General features: G+C 36.2%; 3 protein-coding genes across 4 annotated transcripts; 1 reads left to right on the top strand and 2 right to left on the bottom strand.

Moving 5' to 3' along the window:
• Positions 1 to 7047: 7047 nt before the first annotated feature.
• On the bottom strand, positions 7048 to 8555 carry LOC125211662 (dof zinc finger protein DOF2.4-like). Its single transcript, XM_048111557.1, has 2 exons — positions 8394 to 8555; positions 7048 to 8153 (listed from the first exon to the last, which is right to left on the bottom strand). Exons 1-2 carry the CDS (start codon positions 8442 to 8444, stop codon positions 7269 to 7271), a joined length of 936 nt encoding a protein of 311 aa, XP_047967514.1. The 5' UTR covers positions 8445 to 8555; the 3' UTR covers positions 7048 to 7268.
• A 5186-nt stretch (positions 8556 to 13741) lies between these two features.
• On the top strand, positions 13742 to 16385 carry LOC125221000. 2 transcript variants are annotated; one of them, XM_048123132.1, is made up of 2 exons: positions 13743 to 14009; positions 15089 to 16385. In XM_048123132.1, exon 2 carries the CDS (start codon positions 15101 to 15103, stop codon positions 16172 to 16174), a length of 1074 nt encoding a protein of 357 aa, XP_047979089.1. In that variant the 5' UTR covers positions 13743 to 14009; positions 15089 to 15100; the 3' UTR covers positions 16175 to 16385. The 2 variants fall into 2 exon arrangements, with proteins under 2 accessions (XP_047979081.1, XP_047979089.1); XM_048123124.1 differs by having other exon boundaries at positions 13742 to 16385.
• Positions 16386 to 17851: 1466 nt separating this feature from the next.
• LOC125212005 (heat shock cognate 70 kDa protein 2-like) lies at positions 17852 to 20620 on the bottom strand. The gene is made up of 2 exons (XM_048112009.1): positions 20288 to 20620; positions 17852 to 19713 (listed from the first exon to the last, which is right to left on the bottom strand). The coding sequence occupies exons 1-2, from the start codon at positions 20499 to 20501 to the stop codon at positions 17981 to 17983; spliced, it is 1947 nt and encodes a 648-aa protein (XP_047967966.1). The 5' UTR covers positions 20502 to 20620; the 3' UTR covers positions 17852 to 17980.
• Positions 20621 to 27397: the final 6777 nt, after the last annotated feature.

Here is a 27397-nt window from a genome sequence, read left to right as displayed (position 1 = left end):
CCTAAATAATACCCGCAAGTGTACGGGGTTATCGTAGCAAACAACAAGCAAGAGTATATCATATCCTACAGAGACAATTAAGTGTAAACCTAAGTACCACGAACAAATTTCAACTACTATCCAGACGATCAAGAGTTTTTGGTTTTTTTCTAACAACTACGAAAAGCATATAAATTCAGAGATTAAAATAAACACTTAAACAAGAGAATAAAGAAGCAAGTTGTAAAAATGATAGAGAAATATGCAGAATTCAAGGATCCGATGCACAACTCATAGCCTAACCCAATTGAAACCGATTTACCATTTAAAGTCTCCAGAATTGTTGAATCAATCACAAATATAGATTAAACCCCCTCCCGAGGTGAGAAATCCGTAGATTAGGTGTAATAATTGAAGTCCCCTTCTAATTCTTAGACCTAACTCCTAATAGTTCGATTAGATTAAAGATCTCACTCAAAACCTCAACTCTCCCGAGTTTTATTGAATTAAGGTGTGAATAATTCTTCTTTCAAGGTTAAATATTTCATCTCCCGATTATTCTAAGAAACCCTACACTACCAATTGGTGATCAAGCAATTGTTAGGAAAAAGCACAAGAATAATTCAAACAATTGCAAGAGCAAGATAAAAACGAAGTCAATTGGATTAAAACTATAAGTCAATGCATCTTCACCAAGAATTCTACATAAAAGATGTTTAGCTACTCATGTTCATGGTAGAAAACAAATAGAAACAAGGAAAAACAGTGGAAATCATGATGCGAATCGCAATTGGCGGAGGAATTGAAGCTTGAATCTTCAATCTTCTTCCAAGAGTTCTTCACAAAAAGAGAGCGTGTGTTTTGTCGCTTGTCAAGAATGAATAGAATTGACCTAATTCTTCCTTCTTATTTTCTCTTCAAAAAATTGCGTTTCAGCTCTAAAAAACGCCAAAATGACGGACCCGGCCGGGTGGAATTAATCCACTGGAAATTCACCCGGCCGGGTGGGACTTCTTTGGTACTCTCTGGAATCTCGCAGGCATAATTACGCCACCCGGCCGGGTGGAATTATAGGGTAATAATTCACCCGGCCGCGTGAGATTTTCTGGACAGCGCAGTGTTCGTATAACAGCCATAACTTCTTCTACCGAACTCCGATTGAGGCGTGCGAGACTATTTCGAAGACGAAGAGATTGGTATGCTTTAGGGGCTGATTGGACTTCAAAATCTCCAGTAAATATTGTCTCAAACCAAGGCTGCTGCACATCCACATATTTTGTACCTTTTTCTACACATTCTTAACAAAATGGTCAACATACCAACATAATAGAGAAGTAGATATAAACACGCCTAATAATAGACGAAATATGCTCAAATTCATGCAAAACCACCCTCTAAAACCATGTAAAATCCAAGTATGTCAACTCCCCCAAACTTACATAATTGCTAGTCCTCGAGCAATGAAGAAAAAAAGAACTAAAAGAAGACTTGGATTTAAAGGGATTTAGACATCATCATTGTTTCAAAGAGTATGGAATACAAGAGCATATCAAAATACAAATTCTATAAAGTCAAGCCGTCGAATGCACTTTTACTACTAACTCGTATATCACCTTGGATTCATGCTTCTCTCAAGATATGTGTATGTGTATCTCACTCTCAAAGGTGTATGTATAGAAATAATACTCTCAAATCAAAATACAAGTAGTGTTTACCATATGCTTGCTCAAAATCAAACATCTCCTCTACTAGAATGTGAAAGTGAATTTAAAATCAGAAAGGACTTTATTAGGGTTGTAAAGTGGCTCTTTGGACGGTAGGGCAAAATTAGGGTTAAGTGGTTGAGAAGTAAGAGAAGCCCAAGTACTCGCATATTACAAATCCCAACAAAAGACCATTTTCCATAACAAATCTCAGATAAGTAAGACTTTGTCAAACTTCTTACGGGAAAAGAAAGGGCTCCGAAGAAAGAAATTGGGGTTCCCAATGCTTCTCCACGCTCAACGAGATGCGCCAACCTCGGGATGCTTTACTCCTAACCCCACAAGGTTCCGAGACGGAGCTTAACCTGAGTCTCGGTTAAGAACGGCGATGATCTACGTTTCACACGGCGCACGATTCCATGGATAGTTTCATTCGACATCGTGATGGAGGACATAGCTTACGATCATCGGCTTTGATCATGCCACTAGGCATTTGATTAAGACATTGCACAATGATCCGAACACTTTGTCGCATCAGGAAGTGAACTAGGGAAGTGCAGACCTGCGGATCACTTGTAAGTTTTGTGTCTTACATATGTGACATGTGATAGAATCTTAAATAGAATTGAATTTTTAATATAATATATTAACTTGGTATAAGACACATTTTTCCCTAATTAATTAGCTATCAATAGCTATTAATATAATAGGACGTTTTCCTAAATTATAATCATTCAATTAGGCATAATATATTCCCTAAATTAGCCATTAAGTTTGACTAAATATATGTTCCTATATTAATAAGGAAAAGGAGAATATATTAACATAATTATAGTATATGTATATGTATTTGATTTAGTCATTAAGTGAAAGATTATTTGATTCCTTTGATTATTAATGGACACATATATATATTTATGGTTTGATATATTATGGACTACAAAAATCAAATCAAATTGTTATGATCAATTATTTAATTTGATTTTGATATTAATTGGTCAAAAAGAAACGTCCTAATTAAATAGTCCCTTTGATGGAAAGGACTTTAACGTTTTATAATTAGGGTTTGTCCTCTCTCTGCCTATATATACAAGTGTGGTGATCCCATCAAATCACACATATTACAGAAAACACATAAACGAGGGAAAGAGAGAGAAACAAATCCTTGGAGTTGGAGTTGCCCTACCACACCAAAGAAAGTCCGAGGAAGTTCTCCGTCTTTCCCAATCGCTTTCGCTATGGATCATAAAGGTAAGTTTTCGATCCATTATGTTTATGGTTACTATGTGAAATACATGATGTTCAAAAAATCTTACTTTATTTATATTCAATTATGTATTCTTGAATATATGAAATAAATAATATACAACACCACTTTCCTAGTGCTATATCTAAATTTTTAATTAATTTGTGGGACATATTTTTGAGGCATTATTTAGAAGAACATTTGTAAAAGCTAAAGCTGCATGCTCTATTGCCCCTCTGCACCACACAGTACCCACAGTGTGTGTGTGGGGATGTTAATTTTCCGTAGCTAGCAGATCTGGCTTGGATTTCCGAGCCAATTAGTACCAAGTTAATCCCTTGTAATTAATTACTCCTACTACAGCTATCTATCTTTAGCATAATCCAATACTTTGTTGGGATCACGACAGCATACTATATTAATTACCGCAGATTGCTCAATCTTAGTAACCCATGAATTATGACAACTAACCGACAAATAATCAAATCTGCATGATTATCACTGAATATATGCATGTGTGTCTGTATATGTATGCTTAGAGAGAGCTTTATTTTCAGAATAGTGACTTTATTCGTTGCTGCTAGCTAGGCAGCCTTGATTCTTACAAAAGTGAAAATACAAAGATTCTTTGTCTGCAAGGTAATGAGATTTTATCTTAATAGTAAGATTGATGTAATGATTTTGGATGTCATATATCATGAGTTTGCTCCAACTGATTGTTTATATACTATCTCGTGTCCACGAATACCGTGTATGATTATCTAATAAGATTCAAATTAATACTCTCTTCGGGTTTAACAAGTTGTGTCCATCTTAATTGAGACGGAGAGAGTATACAAGCATTCCAAGTTTCCAATTAATGCTAACAATAGAAGTAATATGAATATATATACTAAAAACATTTATTGCTAGTATTATTTAATTATCCACAGAATGAGACCAGGAAATTGCTTACTTCAAAAAGTCTTTTGTTGGAGAATACTATCATTATTTCAAATTTCCAATATATATTTTCTAATTGGTAAATATGGTAAATATAATAGTAATAGGCATGACTTACGACTAGGAAATTTTGGATTGCGCCGGTCTTTCAAAACCAACTCTACTAAGTGTGAAAAGGAAATCATATGTTCAAAAATCAAAATGATTGCAACATTGATTCTATCATCATGTTTAAAGAAAAATTATTATAGCCCTGCTTATAAAATTTTATTTGACTACTATATCCCAATTTTTTTGAACATTCGATATTGTTCCAGTTATGTTCCTATTTTATAATATACCATGTTTATCTATTTGTCTACTACTATAACTTTTCTGAGACCGAATTTTCTTAAAGGGTTGCGTCAAAATGACAAGTGTTCATTTTACGTTAAATATTCTTACCTATTTTAATTTTTGAGAATAATTTAGTTATTCCTCTTAACTGTGTGATAGGTGTTATCTAGTTTTTTAAACATATACTACTATTTATTAATTTTCGGTTCTCTATTTATAGGCGTGTAAACTATTTTATTAAACTTGATATAAACCATTTAATTAAATGTAGTCTAATCTCCTATTGCGTAACTACCCATTTAAATGGATAAGGCGCTCTTTCAAGTAGGAAAATAAGCACAATAGTTAGGTACTAAAAAGAATTATGCAGAATATGATAGTAGAACATATTTCCATTGTCAGAGCATGACCAATTAATTTACAAAGGAAACTGACATTGCCTAAGACCAAAACACACATACACACACACACACACAATAGATGGAGAGAGTGTTCACGCGTAACCAAAAGGTGTCTAAGTGACATAAAAATTAAATAAAAAACAAACAAAAAAAATTCCTTCGAGTTGTTGTCTTCATATATATCACACTCGTCCCTTCCACTCTTTACGTGATTCTTGGTACTGCACAAATCTCTCTCTCTCTCTCAAACTTTAGAAACTTTTATGGGTTTCTGGGACATTGAATTCTTGTTTGGGTTTTTGGAAATGGAAGGTGAGAATGATTTGTTTGTGGAATTGAGTGCGCATGGAATATGGCGTCTTTTAAGAATCTTGTCCGATTTTGTACAAAAATACAAAACATCTCAACATATTCTTTCCATACTATTACTACTACATTTGAGAAGGAAAACTATCTAACGTCGTCACGAGGATACGTAGTACTAATGTAGTCATATAATGAATTTTATTTCATATTTTTTTGGTTGATAAATGAATAAATTTAAACACGGTGAACCCGAGACCTTTAACCATTCTACCATTTGACCAACACATGCACATTTTTAACACATTGGACCACATTAATCTCCGCATCCACCCCTTATGTTTAACTAAGATTGTTTATTAGCCATTGGATCAGAGATTCAGATGATTGAGATTAAAGGAATTATGGAATCTGTATTTTAATATATATTCATGTTGAAGGTAATTTAAGATAATAACATATCTACATAATTCATGCATATTAACCATTTTCTCTATCCTAAAAATTTCTCAAATATTTATAGTTTTTGGAATCATCAAAAAGAAATGTGTTAATATAAATGCAAAAATATACTCCAACATTGTTTTGAATTTACATCATTATATTTATACCATTGAATTCACATAATTATAACATTGAATCCAATTATCAAAACGCAAATTCTGAGAACTAAGTCAAAACTCGCGAGAATCAGTTTATTACCATTGTTCTCATCACTTAATTCATTACACTTTACGTTTCTCAAATCTTATTTCCAAAGAAATGTCTCAATTAATTATAATGGACGGAGAGATTATTAATTAATTAAATAATTGTCACATATAGTAGTATCTAGTATTAGCCATTTTTAATACAACTAAATTTGATATTTATGTATTAAAATAATAAAATACCCCATGGTTTATACTTGATTACAATTATAAACATATTTGATTGGCAATGATTATTTATCAAAAACATTTCGACATGGTCTGCATCAGAAGTTTCCTTAGGGGAGTGAACACAACTAAATTCTAGGTAGATTTTCTGATAAGAAATTTCAGAAATTTGGTCAAAAGTGAATAGTTTGGATTTTTCTAGGTTTTAAGGGTACGATGTAATCTGTAGGTAATTATATGGTTTCAAGGCATTGAAGTTTGAGCTTTTTTTTTTCTTTTGAAAATAGTATTATTAGATGTTTTTATATGATCCCTCCCTGAAACAGTAAAAGTTACAAGTTCAAATTATAAGCACGTATATATACAGACAAATAAATGTTCAACAATAATATACGATTACATATAAACACATACTCCCTATTAATCCCCAATACACAACACATATATACATATAGAAGTTACGATGGTAACAAATGAAGTTAGTTAGAATTGAGTAATGTGGTACTGGTTTGAATTTATATTTAAAGGAATTGGAATTAAATAGCTTTGCTATACTAATTTTATATTATTTTTTTGTTTACAAACTATGCACAAAGCAAAGGGGAAAACAACATAAAAGAAGAGCAATATAGGACCTGTATATTTTTGTCCTTTCAAACATGTTTGTTTCTCAAACACAATGCCTTTTAATTTTTGAACTTTTGATGTTGTTTAAGCCAATCATATTCGCTTATAAGCTCTCCAGATTCTTATTTTAACAGAATAATAAGTAAAGGTTTAACATATAATTCAAAAATATGTTTAATTAGCATCGAATCCCCTTTAGCTCGAACGGGCATGTAATTCATAAACTTTAGTTTGAAAGTGTAGTAGATTACATTAAGAAGGTAACATACATAATTTTCACCCGCATTTGTACGAAACGTTTATACACATTGGAGGTGTTCGATTTGCGAGATTGTATTCCGGATTAAATTTGTAGTATGTTTGGCTCTTGAGATTCAATCCCACAACTCAATCCTAGATGAACAATCATGGGATAATTAGTCATAGCCCATAGCTAACCCCCTGTGACTAAAATAATCTCACAACTCTATCCTAGATTGTAACTTGATATTATTTTATCTTGGAAACCGAACACTACCAGTGATCTAGTTACACTTACACTCAATCCCAGACTTTTCTATTTGTAGTCATTCTTGAATATAAAAGAGAATTTGAAAACTTAGATCTCAATTTATATCTAACAGAGAAAAAACTGACGGAAATCACACATTCATCTAAACATTAATCTCAGTCAGTACAGAGCTACAAAATAAGATTTGATGATCCCCAAAACAAACCAAACCACAAAGAAAAATAACCATTAAAACCTACCAATTTCTAGGGCTTTTTCAGCCGAACAAAGCCACCATCATCATTCTTCAAATTTTAATCTTCTCCTGCGTTATCTCTCTTAATAGAGAAATTTTCGAGATCACTACAATGGAGTGCTCGTCGAAGAAGCACTGAAATTGGAGAGCTCTGTCCAATTCGTGTTGGAATTCCATCGTTCATTCCCATTCCCTGCAATTCCTCCCATCAATTGCCTTGAAAAATTAGGGTTTTCCTCCATTTTCACCGACGCTAGCTGACTCAACAGCGAGCTCGAAAACTTCGCCCGACTCGCTTCGTTGTTCAGAAACCCTGACTCGCCGCCGTGGAATTGGTAATTCTCCGGCTGCGACGCCTCGAAACCGCCGAAGAAAGGGTGCTGCTGCAGCCGCCACGGCTCAATTCCACCTCCTCCGCCGCCGCCGACGCTGGACAGAAGCGAAGCCATCCCCCCTCCGCCGCCGCTGTAGAACCCCATCTCGTTCGTCCCCATCGGCAGGCTGTAGTTCAAGCCCATGTTTCCGGCAAAGTTGTCGGTGAGTTGACTCAGCGGCGACATGAACCGAAGAGGTGGGAACTGCGGCGAGAGGCCGCTGGTGGATGTGGAGGTGGCAGTCTGGCGATCGTCGCTCGCCGGGGAGGCCTTGGAGGTGGTGGACTTGCTGCTCCGCTTGTTGCGGCGGCAGCCTCCCCCCACGGGGACGTTCCGCAAGGCGCCGCCGCGGGTCCAGTAGCGGCGGCAGGTCTTGCAGAAGTGGCGCGGCTGAGAGAGGCTGTAGTTGTTGAAGTAGCAGAATTTGGTGTTGGTGGATTCGCACCGAGGGCATTTTAGGGATGAATCCGGCATCGGCACGTTCGCGATTCGAGCCCGCTCTGACATCGTGCCAGGCCGGATCGATCCTCCTCCGCTTCCATGGGGCTGCGGAGGAGGCGGGGAAGGCTGCGCAGCCCCCTCCGGCTGCTGTAGTGGGAGTAGATGGTGGTTTTGAGGCTGAAAAAACCGGAAATAGGAAAAAGAAAATGAAAAAAAAACTGAGTATTGTATATGGAGAGAAAATTAAAGATGTAGTAACAAAGACGTTATGAAAAATTAAATAAAAAATCGAGAAGATCAAAAAACAAAAAAAAAAGGAGTGAGGAATATTTATCTTTCGAAATTCTTGCTTTATTGGCATACGATCACATGAAAAACGAAAAATTGGAATAATAATAATAACAAAAAAACCCTAACCTGATGCCAGTTGGATGGATCAAGATAAGCTGGAATTGAAGAAAAAACCATGGCTCCTTCTCTTTTGTAAAGGGTATGTGGTTTTGGGAGCTATAGTGGAGAATCACATCAACTGGAACCTTGAGAGAGAGAGAGAGAGAAAGATAAAGGAAGAATGAGAATGTAGGAGCTAAAATAAAGCAAGGAGCTTTATCATTGTGTATATATATAGATACATAAAAAGATAGATATAGTATAGGTACAGTGATTTAATAGAAATAAAGCACGTACTAAATTGTTTTCAGTCTGTCTAGTTTTGTTTGTTCGTTGCTTTTTAGGGTTTCAAGATGTTGCTGTTTAATTTATTACTTACTCTTTAAGCTTCTTTTTGTGGTTGCTGCATGAAAAAAATCTGGTTTTATTTGCCACGTCATTCATATTACCATTTCCTACATTTTCCTGACGTATATTATAAAAATTCGAGCATATGTAATCTTCCATTACTATCTCAATGTGTTTCAGTCTCATGCTTGGGAAACTTTAGAATAGTATATACACCTTTAATAGGATAGTTGTTTTTTCAATAATAACTCTAAAGTTTTTGAAATATGAAATGGGATACTGATTGAGGTACCAATTATCATTCTGAATAAGTACCTCTCAAAACTCACATATCAAGGGATCGATGAATAAACACCCCCCACCACCACCACCAAAAAAAAAAAGATTGCATGAATAAATCGAAGAAATAAAAAAATTATTTTGAACTGATCGTGTAAGGATAAAATGGGACTTTTGATATAATCTAATCATGAAAATATGAAATTGTACACTTATTCGGAGACACTTGCTATTTGCTAACAGCGGAAATAGGGTTATTGACAAAATGATCTTGACTACAAGTTGTGTCTCTATATATTGGATATAATATATATTGAAATATTATACTATATACTTTACGTGGGTTAATTCTAGGTTAATATTGCATCCACCTGTCATTAAGAGTCCCATTCTTTAGCGGCACGAGTTTTAAGAAATGTTAAGAAAAGTGGGTGGAAAAAAGTTAGTGGAATATGAGTCTCAATTGTATATATTAATTTTAAATGAAATGTGAGTGAAATAAGTTAGTGGAATGTAGGACCCTATCCCGTTACGGTAAAAGTGAAACGGGACTCCTATTCACAGATGGACTAAAATGGATAAAAGGGACTCCTATTCGCGGACGGAAGGAGTATTATTTATTTCATTTTATATATTTCATTATTCTTATACCTTCAAAATTATTATAGACGCCATTACTTTTACTAAATTACGTAAAATCTTATCATTATTTGTCCTTCTCCTCTACAATTTCAACTAAATATACTCTCATTGTCCCACATTACTTAAGGGGTTTTTTTTTTTTTTCACGAGATTTAAGAAAATTGTGTTAGTGAGTTAAATAAAGTAGATGGGAGAATAAAATAAGAGAAAGAAGAGATAGTAAAGTAAAATAAAGAATAAAGTAGATGAGACTAAATGTTTTGTTTTTAGGAAAAAAAAATGACTCAAGTAGCTTGGGACAACCCAAAATGGAATACGAATCAAATAACTTGGGACGGAGAGAGTATAAATAACAAATCAGGCTTAAACTTATTAGAAAATTAATTATGCCAATAATAATTTTTATAATATTAGAATAAAATAAACAATAGTAATGTGAACTAAACTAGAGGGATACTTACGAATAATACTTCAATAGCGCTTAAAAAGGAGAAAAAAAGGCCAATCTTGAGGAGAGTTGCTATGTGGAATTAAACAGTGTGTCCCAACCTAATGAAACTTTACTTCCCTCAACACTTTATTGCTTCCCACACAGACCCCTAGCTACCCCCCCCTCCAAATTCATATAGTACTATATTCTGAACTTTAATTTATTACATCAAATTTTACTCATGAAAGCATGATCATGTTAATAAATTACTAATAATAATAAATTAATTTGTTTTGTTGTTTTCAAATTTTCAACGAAATGTGAAAATTGAAAAGTAAAAATAATCTTAAATATCATAAACAATATTGTCTCCGTGTATGAAAAACTCATCTCATTATGGATGGTGTTGGACTACAAGCCTCTTGAGATTGAATTTACGAAAATAGAGAAACAACACCAGTCGTACTCGTATCGATAAGATTTAATACATTATATATTATCAAAATAAGAATTATGAAATATTAAATAATGAAACGATAGGTTAATTAAATAACAAACGATAGGTATCTATTGAAGAACTAGAAAGTTAAGATTGGCCCCAATGCATGTCATCTTTATTCCACAAGGGACTAGTTGTACCCTGTAGTGTCGTATATCCACTAAGCAATAATTAATTTGTGCGTACCATTAAATAATCGTGTTTGTTAATAGAAAAAGAGAAAGCTGGTGACCTTTGGAACCTTATCTGGTCACTGAACATACTGTGCAATATTCATAAAAAATACTATAAAATTTCATAAAATAAAATAAAGTTCATCAATTTTCCGATAATTTCAAAATTATAGGAAAATTGATCTCCTTAATTTTTGAGAGAATATAACACTTTAAACTCGAATATTGTATTTTTTTTAAATGAATTATATGTTTCCGATAATTTCAAATCGAAGCGTACATCATGTTGTGTTTTTATGTTGTGAGGGTCTAAATTGATTAATTACGTACGAAATGTATAACATAAAGTAGTTACATGATAGAGGAATGGGTGAATATCAGTTTTTTGCCTTTTTACTTGAAAATATAAGTAATGTTGTAATTATATGTAGCCTAATTTTTATTGGTAAACATTACCATTTCGGGCCGTTTATTCATAGTTTCAAAACTATTCTTCCACCAAAAATTTACCGATTATTTTTACAGTGCCTTTTCATTGGGCTGAGCCCACAAAGCATATTGGCCCAGATTTTATTCATATCAATAGTACTCCTACAATCCATGATCCATGTTAAGGTTACTCTTGCGTCGTTTTTTTATTTGGATTTCTAATTATTTTAACTTTTTTATACAACAAGAAAAATACTAGTTAGCTGTGACTGTGAGTCATATTGAGTCCCGGCTTTCAGTAATGATATTATGGTAAAGAAATGTTTTCAAAGCCAATCCAACCCCATAGTATAAAAAATCATGAATATTCCACAATCCAGTACACCCTTGAATTTTGGAGACAAGCACATGATGGGAAAATTATTTAATCTGTAGAACCCAAAGTAAAATGAGTTTCAATTTTTGAATTGAATCATATATGGCGTCCAAGAAAGGTTCCATAGATAACAAACAAATGTATTGCACACATAAAAGTCACTAAGTGCACGCAATTACAAATCAAGCTTGCCCTTATGTATAAGCAGCACTAATAACTATAGACCGTGGTTTATAAATTGAAGCATAAAGTGTTACTCTACTAAGTGTTTTTTTGTTGATAATCTTAAATCCCTACACTTGTAAAGTACTCCTACTTAGATATAGTAGATTATAGGATAGACAGAATATTATTCTATATACTACAACAATAAGAATTACTCATGTGGCATTTGGACCAATAATCTGTTCGTGAATGTGCTTGTATAGTGTGTACATAGGAAAAACATTATTATACTCCATCCGTTCCATTCGAAGTGAACCATTTTCCTTCGTTTAAATGTAATATCCTAAATGACACATTTCCTAAAATAGAAATATTACTCTCTATATTTTCTCATCCTTATTTTATTCTTTCTTCACTCAACTCACAAAACAAAACTGTATAAAATCTCATGTCGAAAATGAAATACTTCACTTAAAATAAGACGAAGAATACTATATATTTATTGAATTTGAATTTCAAACCGTGAAATGATCTTACAGAAAATTCACTATGAGTCTATGAATATACAAGGGCAATTTGCCTAAAAAAATTCATAGTTTCATAAAATTCTAGTCAATCACATAAATTTTAAAATTTGGTAAACTATTGTATATACTTTTTTTTTAAATAGTCTCATTTTTCTATTTTTGTCATTCCACTAAAATTAATCTCAAACTAAAAATGGAATATTACCCCCAAACTAGTATTCATTTATTTTAAATTTCTTTTTCTTATTTTATCCATATTTTCTCTTTCTCTTTCCACTTTATCCATTTATCTCTTTTTTTCAAATATACATTAAAATCTGTATCGTTTATTAATTAGACTATTTTTTATGAACGGACGAAGTATATCATGATTTTGATATTTTTTTAATCGTCCTAATTTTGACATTTAAAGAACTCCCAAAAAATAAAGGAATTATTTTCCACCCTTTCTTGGTAGCAATCAATAAGCATCAAGCATTATAGAAAAGCAAATTCAGTTTTCAGAAAGAAAGAGAAATCAAAAAGCCATATCTGGTATCTAGTTATCCACAAGACCACAACTACGAGTTATCGCCCATCAAGATCCTAGAGGCGTGTACTACTTGAACAACACAACTCTCTCTAATTATTGAAACACATATTTTATCTATTTATCGACGCACAAGATTTTTTTTTTCTTATATACTGACCTTAGGAAAATTTATAGATGTGGCACCTCAATCTAGAACTCGCTCTCATAGCCAAGGAATGTTAAATGACCAATTAAGATATGGACCATCATAGACTCCAAACGATAAAACAATTCGATGGGTATTACTTAATATATGAAACTTCAAAAATATTAATGAATACATCAACATAACAATAATTACATTTTCAGTTTTTTTTTTTTTTTTTTTTCTTTTAGCAAAACCAAAATTAGATTTTGTCGGCCGGCTCCGAAACTAACAGTATTTATGGTGCATAGAAGAAATTGAAATACAAATCCAGAACTTGTGGATAATGACAGCATACATATTTTTGAATATAGGGAAGATCATAAAAATTTGAATGAATAGTTGGAAAAAAATACCAAAATATATCAACATTATCGTATAAAAAAAATTAAAATATATAATTTATTATATATTATAATTTTCAATACGATACAATAATTTAATAAAAGATTTTGATACTATATAAATTTCTATTTACCAAATGAAAAAAGAGTCATATTTTATCATTTTAGATTTATGCAGAAAATAGTTTTATTTTTAAAATAGAAACTTTACATTATAATTTACTCATTTTTTCCCTCTTTTTTAATTATTTTATTAATTTATTATTAAAAAGTATATTATTTGAAAATGAGACTACTTTTTATAGATAATAAAATTATCGGGAGAAGGAAAAACCATCATCTATCTTAATAAGTCAAAACGGCGCCGTCGGACTTTGGCCCGGCGATATTTGGTGCCGGCTTTTACCAGTCCACTTGCTTATAAATATCATCATATTTCAACATTTACAATTTCTCCCTCTGAAAAATAACCACTTTTTACGCGTTATTTCCCCCCGTTTTTTTCATGTTTATTCTTTTGTGTTTGACTGTGTCTGCAGAAAACTCGTTCAAGATAAACAGTAATTCTCGTGAAAATTGGTGGATACGAGGAGAAAATTTTCTGCTCTTTGAATTATTGGGAGGAGAAAACAAAAGATGAGGATTTGAGAACAATTGATTCCTCTTCGTGCCCTAGTTTGTGTGGATTTATGGTTGTGGAAGCTTATCCCAAAAGGTATTCTTCCAAGATCCCTTCTGATTTGGTTCTTTTCTTGGGCCTTGGCTTCATAGATTGGTAATATACGTTTAAATTTTGATTGATACAGAAGCTAGTGTGCTTCAATTTACTAAATTTCTCTCTTCAAATATTTTATATTTATGACATAGAATTAGGAGAAGATGCAAATTATTAGTGTCTTTCTTTAGGAATATTTCCCTTGAGCTGAAAAATTGATTTTGGTGGGCTTGATTCAGTGTCTCCCACCTGTCTTTGGAGGGCTTGAGGAGATTGGTGGATTAGTGTTGGATGTGGTCTTCATTTGATTTTCTTGATATTTATTAGGGGTAATATCTCTCTTTTCTTGTTCTTTTCTGGGATTTCTTCAACCTGATAGTCCTTTATTTTCTAGTTCCTTATGCTCTGTTTTATATGTAATTTGGGTATGGATTTCTTTTTTGTTTGAGTTGGAGGTTTAGGATTTTGGTTGATGTGTGTGTATTGTTGAGGAGTGGTTTAGATATGAATAAATTTAGGGTGTTGATGGAAGTAGGAGTTTGCAGCTGGGATTGACACGATGGTTGTTCTCATATAAAGATTACATTTTGTTGTCCAACGCCTAACATCTCACCTACTCACCAAATGGGTTCAATTTTTGTTTATTGTGTGTGATGGGTGATACACTTCTGACTGGTTTGTAAATGGAGAATCATCACCCTTCAACCATCTTGTCCATGGATTCAAGCGCCTCATCCTCCCACGAAGAACTAGACCTTGAGATGAATCCCCAAGATATTTTGACCCGCCCACCTGATATCAACCTGCCCCTTTCAGCCGAGCGAAGCCCCCCTCCACAGCCTTGGAACCCTGAACCATGTGATATTCTTGATGTTGGGCTAGGTACTCAAATATATGAGACCGAGAGTTTCCTTGTCGCTCCCAAGGTTGGGAGGAAATGTGCCAAAAGGGTTGATAGTATCTGGGGTGCTTGGTTTTTCTTCAGCTTTTACTTTAAGCCTGTGCTGAATGATAAATCAAAGGCTAAAATAATACGGGATAGTAATGGGGCTTCTGGATTTGATAAATCTGACCTGCAGCTCGATACATTCATGGTTCAACATGATATGGAAAACATGTATATGTGGGTGTTCAAGGAAAGGCCTGAGAATGCTCTTGGTAAGATGCAGCTGCGTAGTTATATGAATGGGCATTCTCGTCAAGGAGAGCGTCCCTTCCCTTTTTGTGTGGATAAAGGCTTTGTCCGGTCACACCGGATGCAGAGGAAACATTACAGAGGTCTTTCAAACCCTCAGTGTGTTCATGGAATTGAGGTTGTTCCCTCCCCAAATCTTATGGCTCTGGATGAAGAGGATCGCAAAAGATGGACCGAGCTCACCGGGAGGGACGCTAACCTCACCATTCCACCTGAAGCTAGTGACTATGGCTCGTGGAGAAATCTACCGAACACCGAGTTTGAGCTTGAAAGATCTGCCCCAGTGAAGGCCAATCCACAGTCCCACACGAAGAAGCTGCTCAATGGATCTGTGCTTAATCTATCGACTCAGCCTATCAATCATAGCAATGGGGATGTCCTTGACCTCTCGCCTGTCAACCACAAGAGGAAGAAAGATTTTTTTCCACAGGGGAATGATGAAGATTGTTTCCTGGCAGTGAATGCTCCTGCTCCTGACCGTGCCCCTGATCTTGAAATTCATCCAAATGGGCCTCACTGGTTGCATGAGTTCAGTGGAGTGCTGAGGAATGCCTACGGCCCTGTCACAGCTGCCAAAACAGTCTATGAGGATGCAGATGGCTATCTCATTGTTATCAGCCTGCCTTTTGTAGATCTTCAGAGGGTGAAAGTCTCGTGGAGGAATACCCTCACCCATGGAATCATTAAGGTCTCGTGCACAAGTACTTCTCGCACACCATTCATCAAGAGACACAACAGGACGTTCAAGCTCACGGATCCATCATCAGAGCACTGCCCGCCTGGGGAATTCGTTAGAGAAATCCCACTTTCAACTCGAATCCCTGAAGATGCTAACATAGAAGCTTACTATGATGGGCCGGGAACAGTGCTTGAGATATTGGTGCCAAAACTGCGAGAGGGGCCAGAGGAACACGAGGTCAGGGTCTGTCTTCGGCCTCACCACGGTGGTAATGATCTCAAACTGACCTAAAATGTCATTCTTAGTGAGCTCACTGAAATTGATAATCTGAGGTAGCAGATGCGTCAAATCCAATATGGTTTTTTGTCATATATTCGGTTTGTGAAGCTCTTAAAATGCTGTAGTTTTTTATGCCATGCATCTAGTTTGATTTAAGTTGTACTAATTGTTTTTGTTATGGAAGTTGTATTTGAATTATTAGCTAATGGCATTTTTTTCTCAACGTTTCTAGCTACAGTTTGTCTTTAACAATCCGATTGGTTTGATATCATGTTTGAATGCTCTATCTCTATGCACCACATATTGGTGATAGAAAAGATGATAGATGGTGTTGAAGTGGGCGGCAACTAGTGGTAGCAGTTCCATCTTAGAAAATTATATATTACTACTAGTATAATATTAGAAAATTGAAAATCAATGTCGAATTTAATTTGAAGAAAGTTGCACCAATGGTTGAAAAAACATGTGTCTGATGATAAGGGCCTCTTGCTTATTAGCGAACTGCATCTGTCGTATTGGATGTGTGGTCCCTTATTATTTTTTAATATTCCACTTCCTCCAATAATTCAACTTGGTAGGTTGGATTGGCTGGCAAGAAAATGAATTCACAAAGAGATAAAAGATATTTTTCTATGACTAATTATCTCATAATTATTTATCTAGGACTAGAATTGAGTTCTATGACAGGATTGAGTTTACTAAGGTGGTTGGACGTTGGCTCATTACCAATCAGCGTTTACTGGGCTTTGGGCAGCGTGTTACGGGCTTGCCCTTTCCAAGCAGCGGAGTTGGGCTGTGCGCGTTAAACTTCCCGCTCTCTGCATTAGATTACGTGCCTGTGCTGGCCGAGCCCATTAAAGTTGAATTGGTTGTGGCCCAAGTGAACTACCAAAACCTTTTTTTAAAAAAAAGAAAAAAAAAGATAAGCATTCAATTTGGGAAAACGCATTTGTTAAAATATCTGCGAGACATGACATTTTTTTATGAATAAAACATGGTTATTCTTTCTTATTCTTTTTGCTCCAGTTTTCAACTAAACGAAGTTCAAACCTGAAAATCTACGGATTCTCCAAGAATTGCTTGGTCGATTGTAAATCCACATATTTTATACTCCCTCCGTTCCATAGTAATGGAGGCAAAACTTTTTGGCACGGAGATTAAGAAAAATTGTGTTAGGTGAGTTAAGTAAAGACAGAATAAAGTGGAAAATGAAAAAGGTAGAAAGATGAAGATAGAAAAAAGTAAGAGGGAGTAAAGTAGGTATGGAAAAATATGTTGACTTTTACTAAAAAGAAAAATGACTCTATTACTTTGGAACGGACGGAAATGAAAAAACGCCCCTATTACTATGGAACGGAGGGAGCAGTATACAGAAATGAATCTTCTCATTTGAAAAAATAATAAAAAAATGTACTGTGTTCAACTGAGAATATAGAACAACGCGACTAAATAGTCTTCTTTCTACCCAATGAAAAATCTCATATTGTAAGGTTTTCTATATTCAACGCTCATATTCATCCCCTTTTTCTATGTTCAACGCTGAAATTTAGAAGGTAATTTCTCGGATGTACATAGATAGGGTAATGAGATGAAAGACAATTTGTTTTACGATAATTTAAACAAGGCATTGCCCAAACTAGGAACATCCGTATATAAAAATAAAGAAACAGTAATAGCAAGAACAGGGCAGGGCAAAACTTAGAATCCATAGCATTAAAAAACATTAACATGATTCTGACAAAACGGCATCAAAATCAATCTTGTCCAGCAAAAAAAAGGGATAGATAGAATAAACATGGGTCAGACACCGCGACTGATTTAGTCGACCTCCTCAATCTTGGGACCAGCACTGCTGCCACCACTGGGGGCAGGCACATCATCATCGTCCATTGGCGCCTCCCCACCAGCCCCTTGGTACATCTTTGCGATGATGGGGTTGCAGATGCTCTCCAGCTCCTTCATTTTGTCCTCAAACTCATCAGCCTCTGCCAGCTGGTTCCCGTCAAGCCACTGGATGCTCGACTCAATGGCATCCTCAATTTTCTTCTTATCAGCTGCGGGGAGCTTTGAGGCAATCTTCTCATCCTTCACGGTGTTCCTCATGTTGTACGCGTAATTCTCCAACGCATTTTTCGCCTCAACCTTCTTCTTGTGCTCCTCATCTTCCGACTTGTACTTCTCAGCCTCCTCAACCATCTTCTCAATCTCATCCTTGGAGAGCCTACCCTTGTCATTGGTGATAGTGATCTTGTTCTTCTGACCAGTGGTCTTGTCCTCAGCAGAGACATTCAAGATACCATTGGCATCAATGTCAAAGCAAACCGTGATCTGAGGAACTCCTCTGGGAGCAGGGGGGATTCCAGAGAGCTCAAATTTTCCAAGCAAGTTGTTGTCCCTTGTCCTTGTTCTCTCACCTTCGTAGACTTGAATCAAGACACCAGGCTGGTTGTCTGAGTAAGTAGAGAAGACCTGTTCCTTCTTCGTGGGAATGGTGGTGTTCCTTGGGATCAAAACAGTCATGACACCTCCAGCGGTTTCCAAGCCAAGAGAGAGGGGAGTGACATCAAGAAGCAATAGGTCTTGGACCTTCTCGTTACCCTCACCACTCAGAATAGCAGCTTGGACAGCAGCACCATAGGCAACTGCCTCATCAGGGTTGATGCTCTTGCAAAGCTCCTTGCCATTGAAGAAGTCCTGCAACAATTGTTGAACCTTGGGAATTCTGGTGGATCCTCCAACAAGGACAACATCATGCACGGTGCTTTTGTCCATCTTCGCATCCCTCAGGCACTTCTCAACCGGCTCCATACACTTCCTAAACAAATCCATGTTGAGTTCTTCGAACCTAGCACGTGTGATGGGGGCATAGAAATCAATACCCTCATAGAGAGAGTCGATCTCAATGGTGGTTTGAGCAGTGGATGAAAGAGTCCTCTTAGCCCTCTCACAGGCTGTCCTCAACCTTCTCAAGGCCCTGGGGTTACCGCTGATGTCTTTCTTGTTCTTCCTCTTGAACTCCTGAACAAAGTGGTTGACCATTCTGTTGTCAAAGTCCTCACCACCGAGGTGAGTGTCACCAGCGGTGGCCTTCACCTCAAAGATACCCTCCTCAATCGTTAGAAGAGAGACATCAAACGTTCCACCTCCAAGATCGAAGATCAACACATTCTTCTCTCCAACGCTTGTTGCCTTTTTGTCAAGACCATAAGCAATGGCAGCAGCTGTAGGCTCATTGATGATACGCATCACATTGAGGCCAGCAATAACTCCAGCATCCTTGGTGGCTTGACGCTGGGAATCATTGAAGTAAGCTGGAACAGTCACAACAGCATTCTTCACTGCTGAACCAAGGTATGCCTCAGCAATCTCCCTCATCTTCATCAAAACCATTGATGAAATCTCCTCAGCAGCAAAGTGCTTCTCCTCACCCTTGTAGTTAACACTGATCATAGGCTTGTCACCAGGTCCAGAAAAAACTTTGAATGGCCACAATTTGATATCACTCTGAACCGAGGCATCAGTAAACCGCCTTCCGATCAATCTCTTGGCATCTGCAAAATAATCAAAAGAGTGTTATCAATCTTCTACTCACAACGAAGACAAATTCTCTATACAATTTGGAATTTACACACATTTAAAGATGCAATAACTATCACACAAGCAATATAACATTCAGCTAGAGTGAATTAATAGAAAACTAAAGAAAGCAGATCATTCGTCTATATTCCAAAAGGTTTAAGGTTGGATTCTCATTACTTTAGTCATCTATATCTCATCGTTGCAACAGAATATGACAAAATCACTTAGATCGAAAATGCCCTCGCACAGAATCCGATCTAAGGCCATTCAATAAAAAATAAATGCTCAGCAACAAGCAGTTTAAGATGATTCTACTTAGACCAGATTGTTTACAACTTAACTTAATATCACAGATCGAACTCTTCATGTACCAAACAAACAAAATAAATCAACGAACTAAAACATATACCCGATCCAAAAGTAGTCAAAATCCAACGAGACTCATAAATCAACTGAAACAACACAATACTATAACACAGACCTAGCAGAATAATTGAGAATATTAACATAGCTCTTATAATAAGAGTAGAGAAAAACAATCCATACCGAAAACTGTGTTGATCGGGTTCATGGCGACCTGATTCTTTGCGGCGTCACCAATGAGGCGCTCGGAATCGGTGAAGCCGACATACGACGGCGTGGTCCTGTTCCCCTGGTCATTGGCGATGATCTCAACACGGTCGTGCTGCCACACGCCGACGCAGGAATAAGTAGTTCCAAGATCTATTCCTATGGCCGGACCCTCACCCTTTCCAGCCATTGTTGCAATTTACAGATCGAATTTGGCGAAAGATTTGAAGGAGAATTAGATTTGAAAGGAGAATTAGACTTAGATTTGAAGTATAAACTGAGAGGCAGAGCCAAACAAGAACTAGTATTTATATTCGAGGGTGGGAGCTGAGTCTGACAATCTAGAATTTTCCAAATATACCCTAATTTTTAAAGAGACGTTGGATTGTATTTGCGGTTTCAAATTTCTACTCGTTTGAACTTTTTCTTCAGCCGCCTGATTCGAGATCTGCCGACCACGCAATTGAATATTTTCCATGTTTCCTTTTGGAATTGTTTTCTTTTAATTTTGTAATTTAATGATAAAGATCTTCTCCCACTAATGATCAAATTTAGTGCTTGTCTATGAATTTCTAACTTTTCGCTAAATTTTGATTTGTTTCGAATATTTATATATTCCGATATTTTAATTAATTAAAATTTTGACATTTATATAACTTGATAATGTTAAAATGCATACAGTATCCAATCCACAACTAATACCAATCTACATTATTAGATCTTAAATTGAGTGATAGAAATTAAATTTCAATAAACAGTAGATAAAATATCAACAAAAGAGTAAAATAGTCAATCTGTATAACATAATAATTTTCACGATTTTTTTATATCAACATAGTGTATTACAATATCAACGACATGAGAATTTCAACATAAATACCCGAAAATATCACTACAGTTTTATTGATATTGTACTTACTTTATATTGAATTTCGTTGATGCATTTATTGATGTAAAATCTGTTTATCAATATATACAGAAATTAAAATTATAAAGTTCCATGATCTGATTATCATCGGAACATATGCAATTGAGATATCGTTAAAATCTTTATGAAATTATCTTTAATTTGATATATTTTTTACGAAAAAATAATTTAAAATCAAGAGAGTTACGTAAATTTAGAGTTGTAGGATGATTTTGAGGAGAGAGAAAATGATTAGTTTTAATTACCACTTATAAAATTGACATTAATATCGTTTTAAGTTAATTTAATACTCCCTTCGTCTCATAGTAAATATCACACTTTCATTTTTAGATTGTCCCACAAAAGATGTCAAATTTCTTTTCTTTTTCTTCAAAAAGTTCCCTCTCACATTAATATAAAAATACTATTTTCTCTCACCACTCAACACACAAAACAACATCTTCTAAAATCTCATGTCGTTTTACAAGTATGTCATATATTGTGGGACGGAGGGAGTATTAGAGCATCTCCAATGGTGCATAGGCCAGCAATAGGCTAGCCATTCTCTCCCCTGCCACGTCAGCAACACTAAAAAATCCACCTGCCACATCAGATTTAGGCTAGCCGCAATAAAAATAATTCAAAATATACTACATTTACGGAATTAAAATTACGATTAAAATACGGAATTAAATTTACGACACATATACGGGAAAATTAATCAATTCATTTCCAAATCAACCCCGCATGCTCTCGAGCATCTCGTGAAGAAACATCTTCTCCGTGGGGTCGGTGGCGTTCCTCCAATCTTGGAAGACCTTGTACATCTGATCCCGCGTATGGTTACGCGAATGGAGAGTGTACTCGAGTGGGGGCGGGTGGGAGGCGCGAGAGACTGGAGCCTCAGGGGGCGATAGGGGATCCGCGCCTCGCGGCCGTTGCGCCCGCCCTGCATCGGCCGGGCGGGGCGAGAATAGCAAATGAAGGAGGGGATGGAAACTCCCTCGACATCCGGGGGAGGTTGTGGGATCGCGCGCTGCCATTGCTGCTGTAGTCGCCGCTATAGTTCGAGTCGTTGCTTCTTCGGCCACCCGCGTCGCACCCCCGCCGGAACTTCTCGGAGTCCTTCGGCAACAAGAAGCACTCCCGAGAAGGTGAACTCCTTATACTTCCCGCCAAGGGCGAACCGACTCTCGGCTATCCTCCGGGCGTCGTCCTCATTTTCGCCCACTAGTTTTGAGGCGACGGAGGGGCGTTGGTGTACAAATTCGCAAAACGGCCCACCGCGGCCACTGATGCGCTCCCACCCCTTCGGACACCCGGACCTCCCCGGCGAAGTCCTTCCCGTGTGGGCGGTGCCTCACTATGGCGGCTCGATCTTCGCCCACATGTTGACGACCCGCTGGTTGTTCGCAACCAGCGGATCGTCGCACACCTCCAACCACCCCCTGGCCACCCCGGCGTACTCATCCTCCGTCCACTTCCTCCGGCCAGGGGTGTCGTCAACAACGGGCTGTGACGACTCGCCGACCGTCTTGGCCTTCCCCCTCGTCTTCTTCTTCTTCGCCGCGGCCCGCCTCGCTCGAACGGGAGTGTCCGCATCCCCGAGATTGATCCCCATATCATGTAATGGCAGAAGGTCATCGCCGGTGAACTGCGTCTCCACCTGGGTCGACGTGTGAGACGAAGGCATCAAAAAATCAAGCGAGGGACGATATACCGCGTCCCCTCCCGGTGACCCTGCATCCCCACCGCATCCGGGATGCATACCGTGCTTGCATCCCCCCTTGCCACATCATCCCCATCATCTGGCTGCGGCATCATGCACTCTTTCAGCATCTGGGGGCATACCCCCCCACTCGGGGCGGCCCGCCCGCCGCTCCCCCTGCCCCCCGCCCGGCATCCCCCACGGCATACCCCTGGTTCCCCCCTTGCGCCCCCCCGGCGCACCGGCCATCATCCCCATCATCGATTCCAAGGGATGTTAAACCCCGGAGCCCATACGCCCCATCCGAGATCCCACGTACCGTGGGAGTTCGAGATCCACTCGTCGCCGGGTGGACTCGTTATTGTGATCCATCGCTCGATGATGCTCTTGTACGAGAAAGTTAGAGAGAGAGAAAACTCGTTAAAACAAGTGGTGCAAATGAAAATGAAACGAAAATCGCGTTTATATAGTTTTTTTTTTAAAAACAAAAAACAAAAAAAAAAACAAAAATCGGCGGCTGGCCGATCGGGCCGCCACAATGGCGGCTAGCCGATCGGCCAGCCCACTTCGCGCTCGCCGACTTTAATGGTTCGGCTAGCCGATCAGCCAGCGCGACGAATCGGCTAGCCGGTCGCTAGCCGACCATTGGAGATGCTCTTATTTTTTAATTTTAAATATAATCCATGTATACCCACGTGATGAAAGTCTGATGTGCCATTCCGGCCCACACGTGAGGAGGAATGTTAAAACTCTTAAATCTTGTCCCACATCGACTTGGTGATGATCTCAGCTCATCTATATAAATATGGATTGCTGGGGTTTGGTGCCTCTTGCACAGCGGAAGTCATGCATAAACAAATAAATTAGATCTACAAATTTATTTGACCTATTATGGGATTAATTAATCACATGTTAAACAACCAATTACATGCTAGAACACATATAATTCACAAACAAGGAATCAAAACCCTAATTCATGAATTTTAATTCAATTAAAATTCTCTTTCTAGCCTTTTTTTATATAGAGTTATAATGGACCAGATTAGAGACCATGAAGGTTGGACTTGGGCCAACCTGTTGGACTTTTACTAATTAAATTGTGCCCCAATTTAACTCAAATCTATATAGAATATTATTATCATCATATAGTATAATAATATTGACTGCCCGTCCAATCCCAAATTATGAGTAATCCCGGTTTTATCTCTTTAATTTATTATTTTTCGTATTTAAGATATAGATATCCATTAATTAATTTAAGTATGTTATTTGACTTTAATTAATTAATATCTTTTTTCAAGAGTTGTCTAGTTCAAAATCTTTATTTATTATTCTGGAATAAATTCCAACCGACCGGGTTTCTGAATAATAAAACTTTTTTCGAACACCTCTTGAAGATATTATTAAACTGGACTCACCCAACACACCATTCATTGCAATAACAGTAATAGCACATCTAGACATTGATCACCACTACCCAAGATATCAGGATTCTTGGATTGTTAAAAATCCGAACCATTTGATAAATCAAAGTAGAGCATAATCAATATCGTATACTCAATGTTATGTCAACAATGATTAAGAAATAACAATCACCGAGACCTCGCTTTCAGTAAATAGCAAGAAAGACTTATCTCAATTGTTAGATCCTTCAGTGCTACACCACACCAGTGTCGTTTATTTCCTATGGCAAGGAAACATGCGGACTAACACTGCAACCTTTCACGATAGGTAGTCAAAGTCTGTCTAGGTTGTGAAAATCTATTTATCTTCTATAAAGGACCGACTGCGTCATCTTCTGTGAACGTCGTTCACGACCAGTTTACTATGCAGAAGGATTATACTTGTTTGCTTCTTAAACATTTAAATGTTTGAGAAACATCTTATAAATGCATAAGCAAACACCAATGCGATAAAATTACTTCTTCTCGCATTGGGTTAAATTGGATTGTAGAATATATTGTATACAAGCAATTCTATCAGTGCAACATGCTAGAAATATGTTTTCCTGTATACCAATCCTAACATGGATAACTCTCCCCCTTATAAGGCCTTTGAAGGGGTGAGTGGTCCATTTCAGATATGGTATTAGAACGGGTTCAAGTCGATGATAGATTTTATCTCTTTATCTCTTCCCTTGCCTACCCACGTGATGGAAGTTCGATGTGTCATTCCGGCCCACACATGAGGGGGCGTGTTAAAATTCTCAAATCTTGTCTCATATCGACTTAGTAATGATCCGTGGATTATATTAAATTTAAATAATTATAAAACAAATTTAAAAGGTACACATTAATGTATATGGTGGTTATAACTAACCATTTTCTCTCTTCTCAAAATCAACTCAAAACTTTAAATTTACGTAACTTTCTCGATTTAAATATTTTTTCCCGCAAAAAAATTATTCAAATTAAAGGTAATTTTATAAGGATTTTAACGAGATCTAAATTGCATATGTTCAGACGACGTCGGATGATGAAATTTGATAATTTTTATTTCAGTTTTGTATATGTTGATAAACATATTTTTTATCAACAAAGCATCAAAAAAAAATTCAATTTAATGTATGTAAAATCTTAATAAAATTGTGTTGATATTTTTGTGTACTTGTGTTGGAATACCCATGTCATTGTGTTGATATAAAATACCCACGAAAACTATGATATGATAACAGAATGACGATCTTACCCCTTTGTTGATATTTTTTCTATTATTTATTGAAATTCGTGAGATTTAATCTCATCTACTCATTTAAAAAATTTAGGGTATAAATTTGGTCAGAGTTTTGAATTATGATGCTATAAGCAATATAAGAGGACCTTTTATATATATATATATATATATATATATATATATAGGGTCTTGTTATGTTGAGATTTATGAACCTAATTGAGAATTGAGATGCAATCTCAGCCACTCATCCAGAATATTTGTGAAATGTCAACAGCATGTAGTTTATGTCAACAGAGGGGCATAATTGTAATTTTATTAATTTTTTAATTAATTTTTATTAATTTTTTTTAAATTTTTTTAAATTTTTTTTATTTTTTATTTTTAAATTTTTTTTAACTACATATACAATTCATGTCAACTATACATCAAATGTCAACAACTTTATTCAATAAATACTATTTGACATGAATTGTACATGTAGTTGACATTATATTGTGTAGTTAACATGAATTGTATATGTAGTTGACATGGATTGTACACATAGTTGACATTATGTGTGTAGTTGACATGAATTGTGTGTGTGGTTGACATGGATTGTACACATAGTTGACATTATATGTGTGTAGTTGACATGAATTATATATATAGTTGAAAAAAAAAATAAAAAAAAATAAAAAAAAATAAAAAATTAATAAAAAATAATTTAATTTTTTTAAAAAAATTAATAAAAAATTAAAATTAAAAATTAAAAAAATATTTATTGAATAAAATTTACTATGATATTACCATTCTGCCCTTTCATAATTAATTAATCTAAAGATATTTTCCATGTGGAAAAATCTGGACCACTCATTTAATAAAAATGAGTGGCTGATATTGCATCTCATTTCTCAATTAGCATAAAAATTCTCAATTGATCACAATCCTATATATATATATATATATATATATATAGGGGTGTATTCAGATTAAAACCATAATGTATATTAAAACATCAAACCATGTAAAACAATGTACATTATACACACTAATAATGTACATTTTATTCATGTATAATGTACTATCGGCATAATGTACAGAATTCATATAATGTAAATGTACATTATTAGTGTGTACAATATTTAGAACAGTACATTATACATGAATAAAATGTACATTATTAGTGTGTATAATGTACATTATTTACATGGTTTGATGTTTTAATATACATTATGGTTTTCATCTGAATACACACCTATATATATATATATATATAGGTCCATGATCAATTGAGATTTTTTAGGGTAATTGAGAAATGAGATGCAATATCAGCCATTCATTTTTATTAAATGAGTGGTCCAGATTTTGCCACACAAAAAATATTTTTAGATTAATTTATTATGAAAGGGAAGAATGAGAATTTCAGAATAACACATCTTCAACTCCTCCTTTCTCTCAATTTCCGCTCTGCCGCTGCCCTCTCTCTCCAGCTCCAATTTGTAGCGCTCGCCGGTGCTACTGACCGTGCAGCCTATCGCCACCATCAATCGTCTTCGCCGATCATCAATCAAGCCAGAGACGACGGCGCCTCCAGACACGCCCTCTCTCTCTCTCACGCAGTTTAATGTCGCCGCTGTTCACCGCGCTTCGCCGCTCCTGCTTTACGAAACTCCGAACAACCTTCGCTTCTCACGCCGTCGCTTCGCCGGAAGCTTAATTGTTGATTTGAGTATGGATTTGGAGGTATTAGGCTTTGAATTATCAATTGTGTTGGATGTGAACTGATTTTTAGTGAGAGAAATTGCTACCTCTGTTTTCG

Source organism: Salvia hispanica, chromosome 1, assembly GCF_023119035.1.
Source record: "Salvia hispanica cultivar TCC Black 2014 chromosome 1, UniMelb_Shisp_WGS_1.0, whole genome shotgun sequence".
In the NCBI taxonomy this organism is placed as follows: domain Eukaryota; kingdom Viridiplantae; phylum Streptophyta; class Magnoliopsida; order Lamiales; family Lamiaceae; genus Salvia; species Salvia hispanica.
This window is presented reverse-complemented; position numbering and strand designations above follow the sequence as displayed.

Coding starts and splice junctions, on each gene's coding strand:
- LOC125211662 (XM_048111557.1), bottom strand. CDS start 8,444: ATGGTTTTTTCTTCAATTCCAGCTTATCTTGATCCATCCAACTGGCAT. Junction 8,154..8,393: donor ATCCATCCAACTGGCATCAG/GTTAGGGTTTTT, acceptor CGGTTTTTTCAG/CCTCAAAACCACCATCTACT.
- LOC125221000 (XM_048123124.1), top strand. CDS start 14,693: ATGGAGAATCATCACCCTTCAACCATCTTGTCCATGGATTCAAGCGCC.
- LOC125212005 (XM_048112009.1), bottom strand. CDS start 20,501: ATGGCTGGAAAGGGTGAGGGTCCGGCCATAGGAATAGATCTTGGAACT. Junction 19,714..20,287: donor CCCGATCAACACAGTTTTCG/GTATGGATTGTT, acceptor ATTATTTTGCAG/ATGCCAAGAGATTGATCGGA.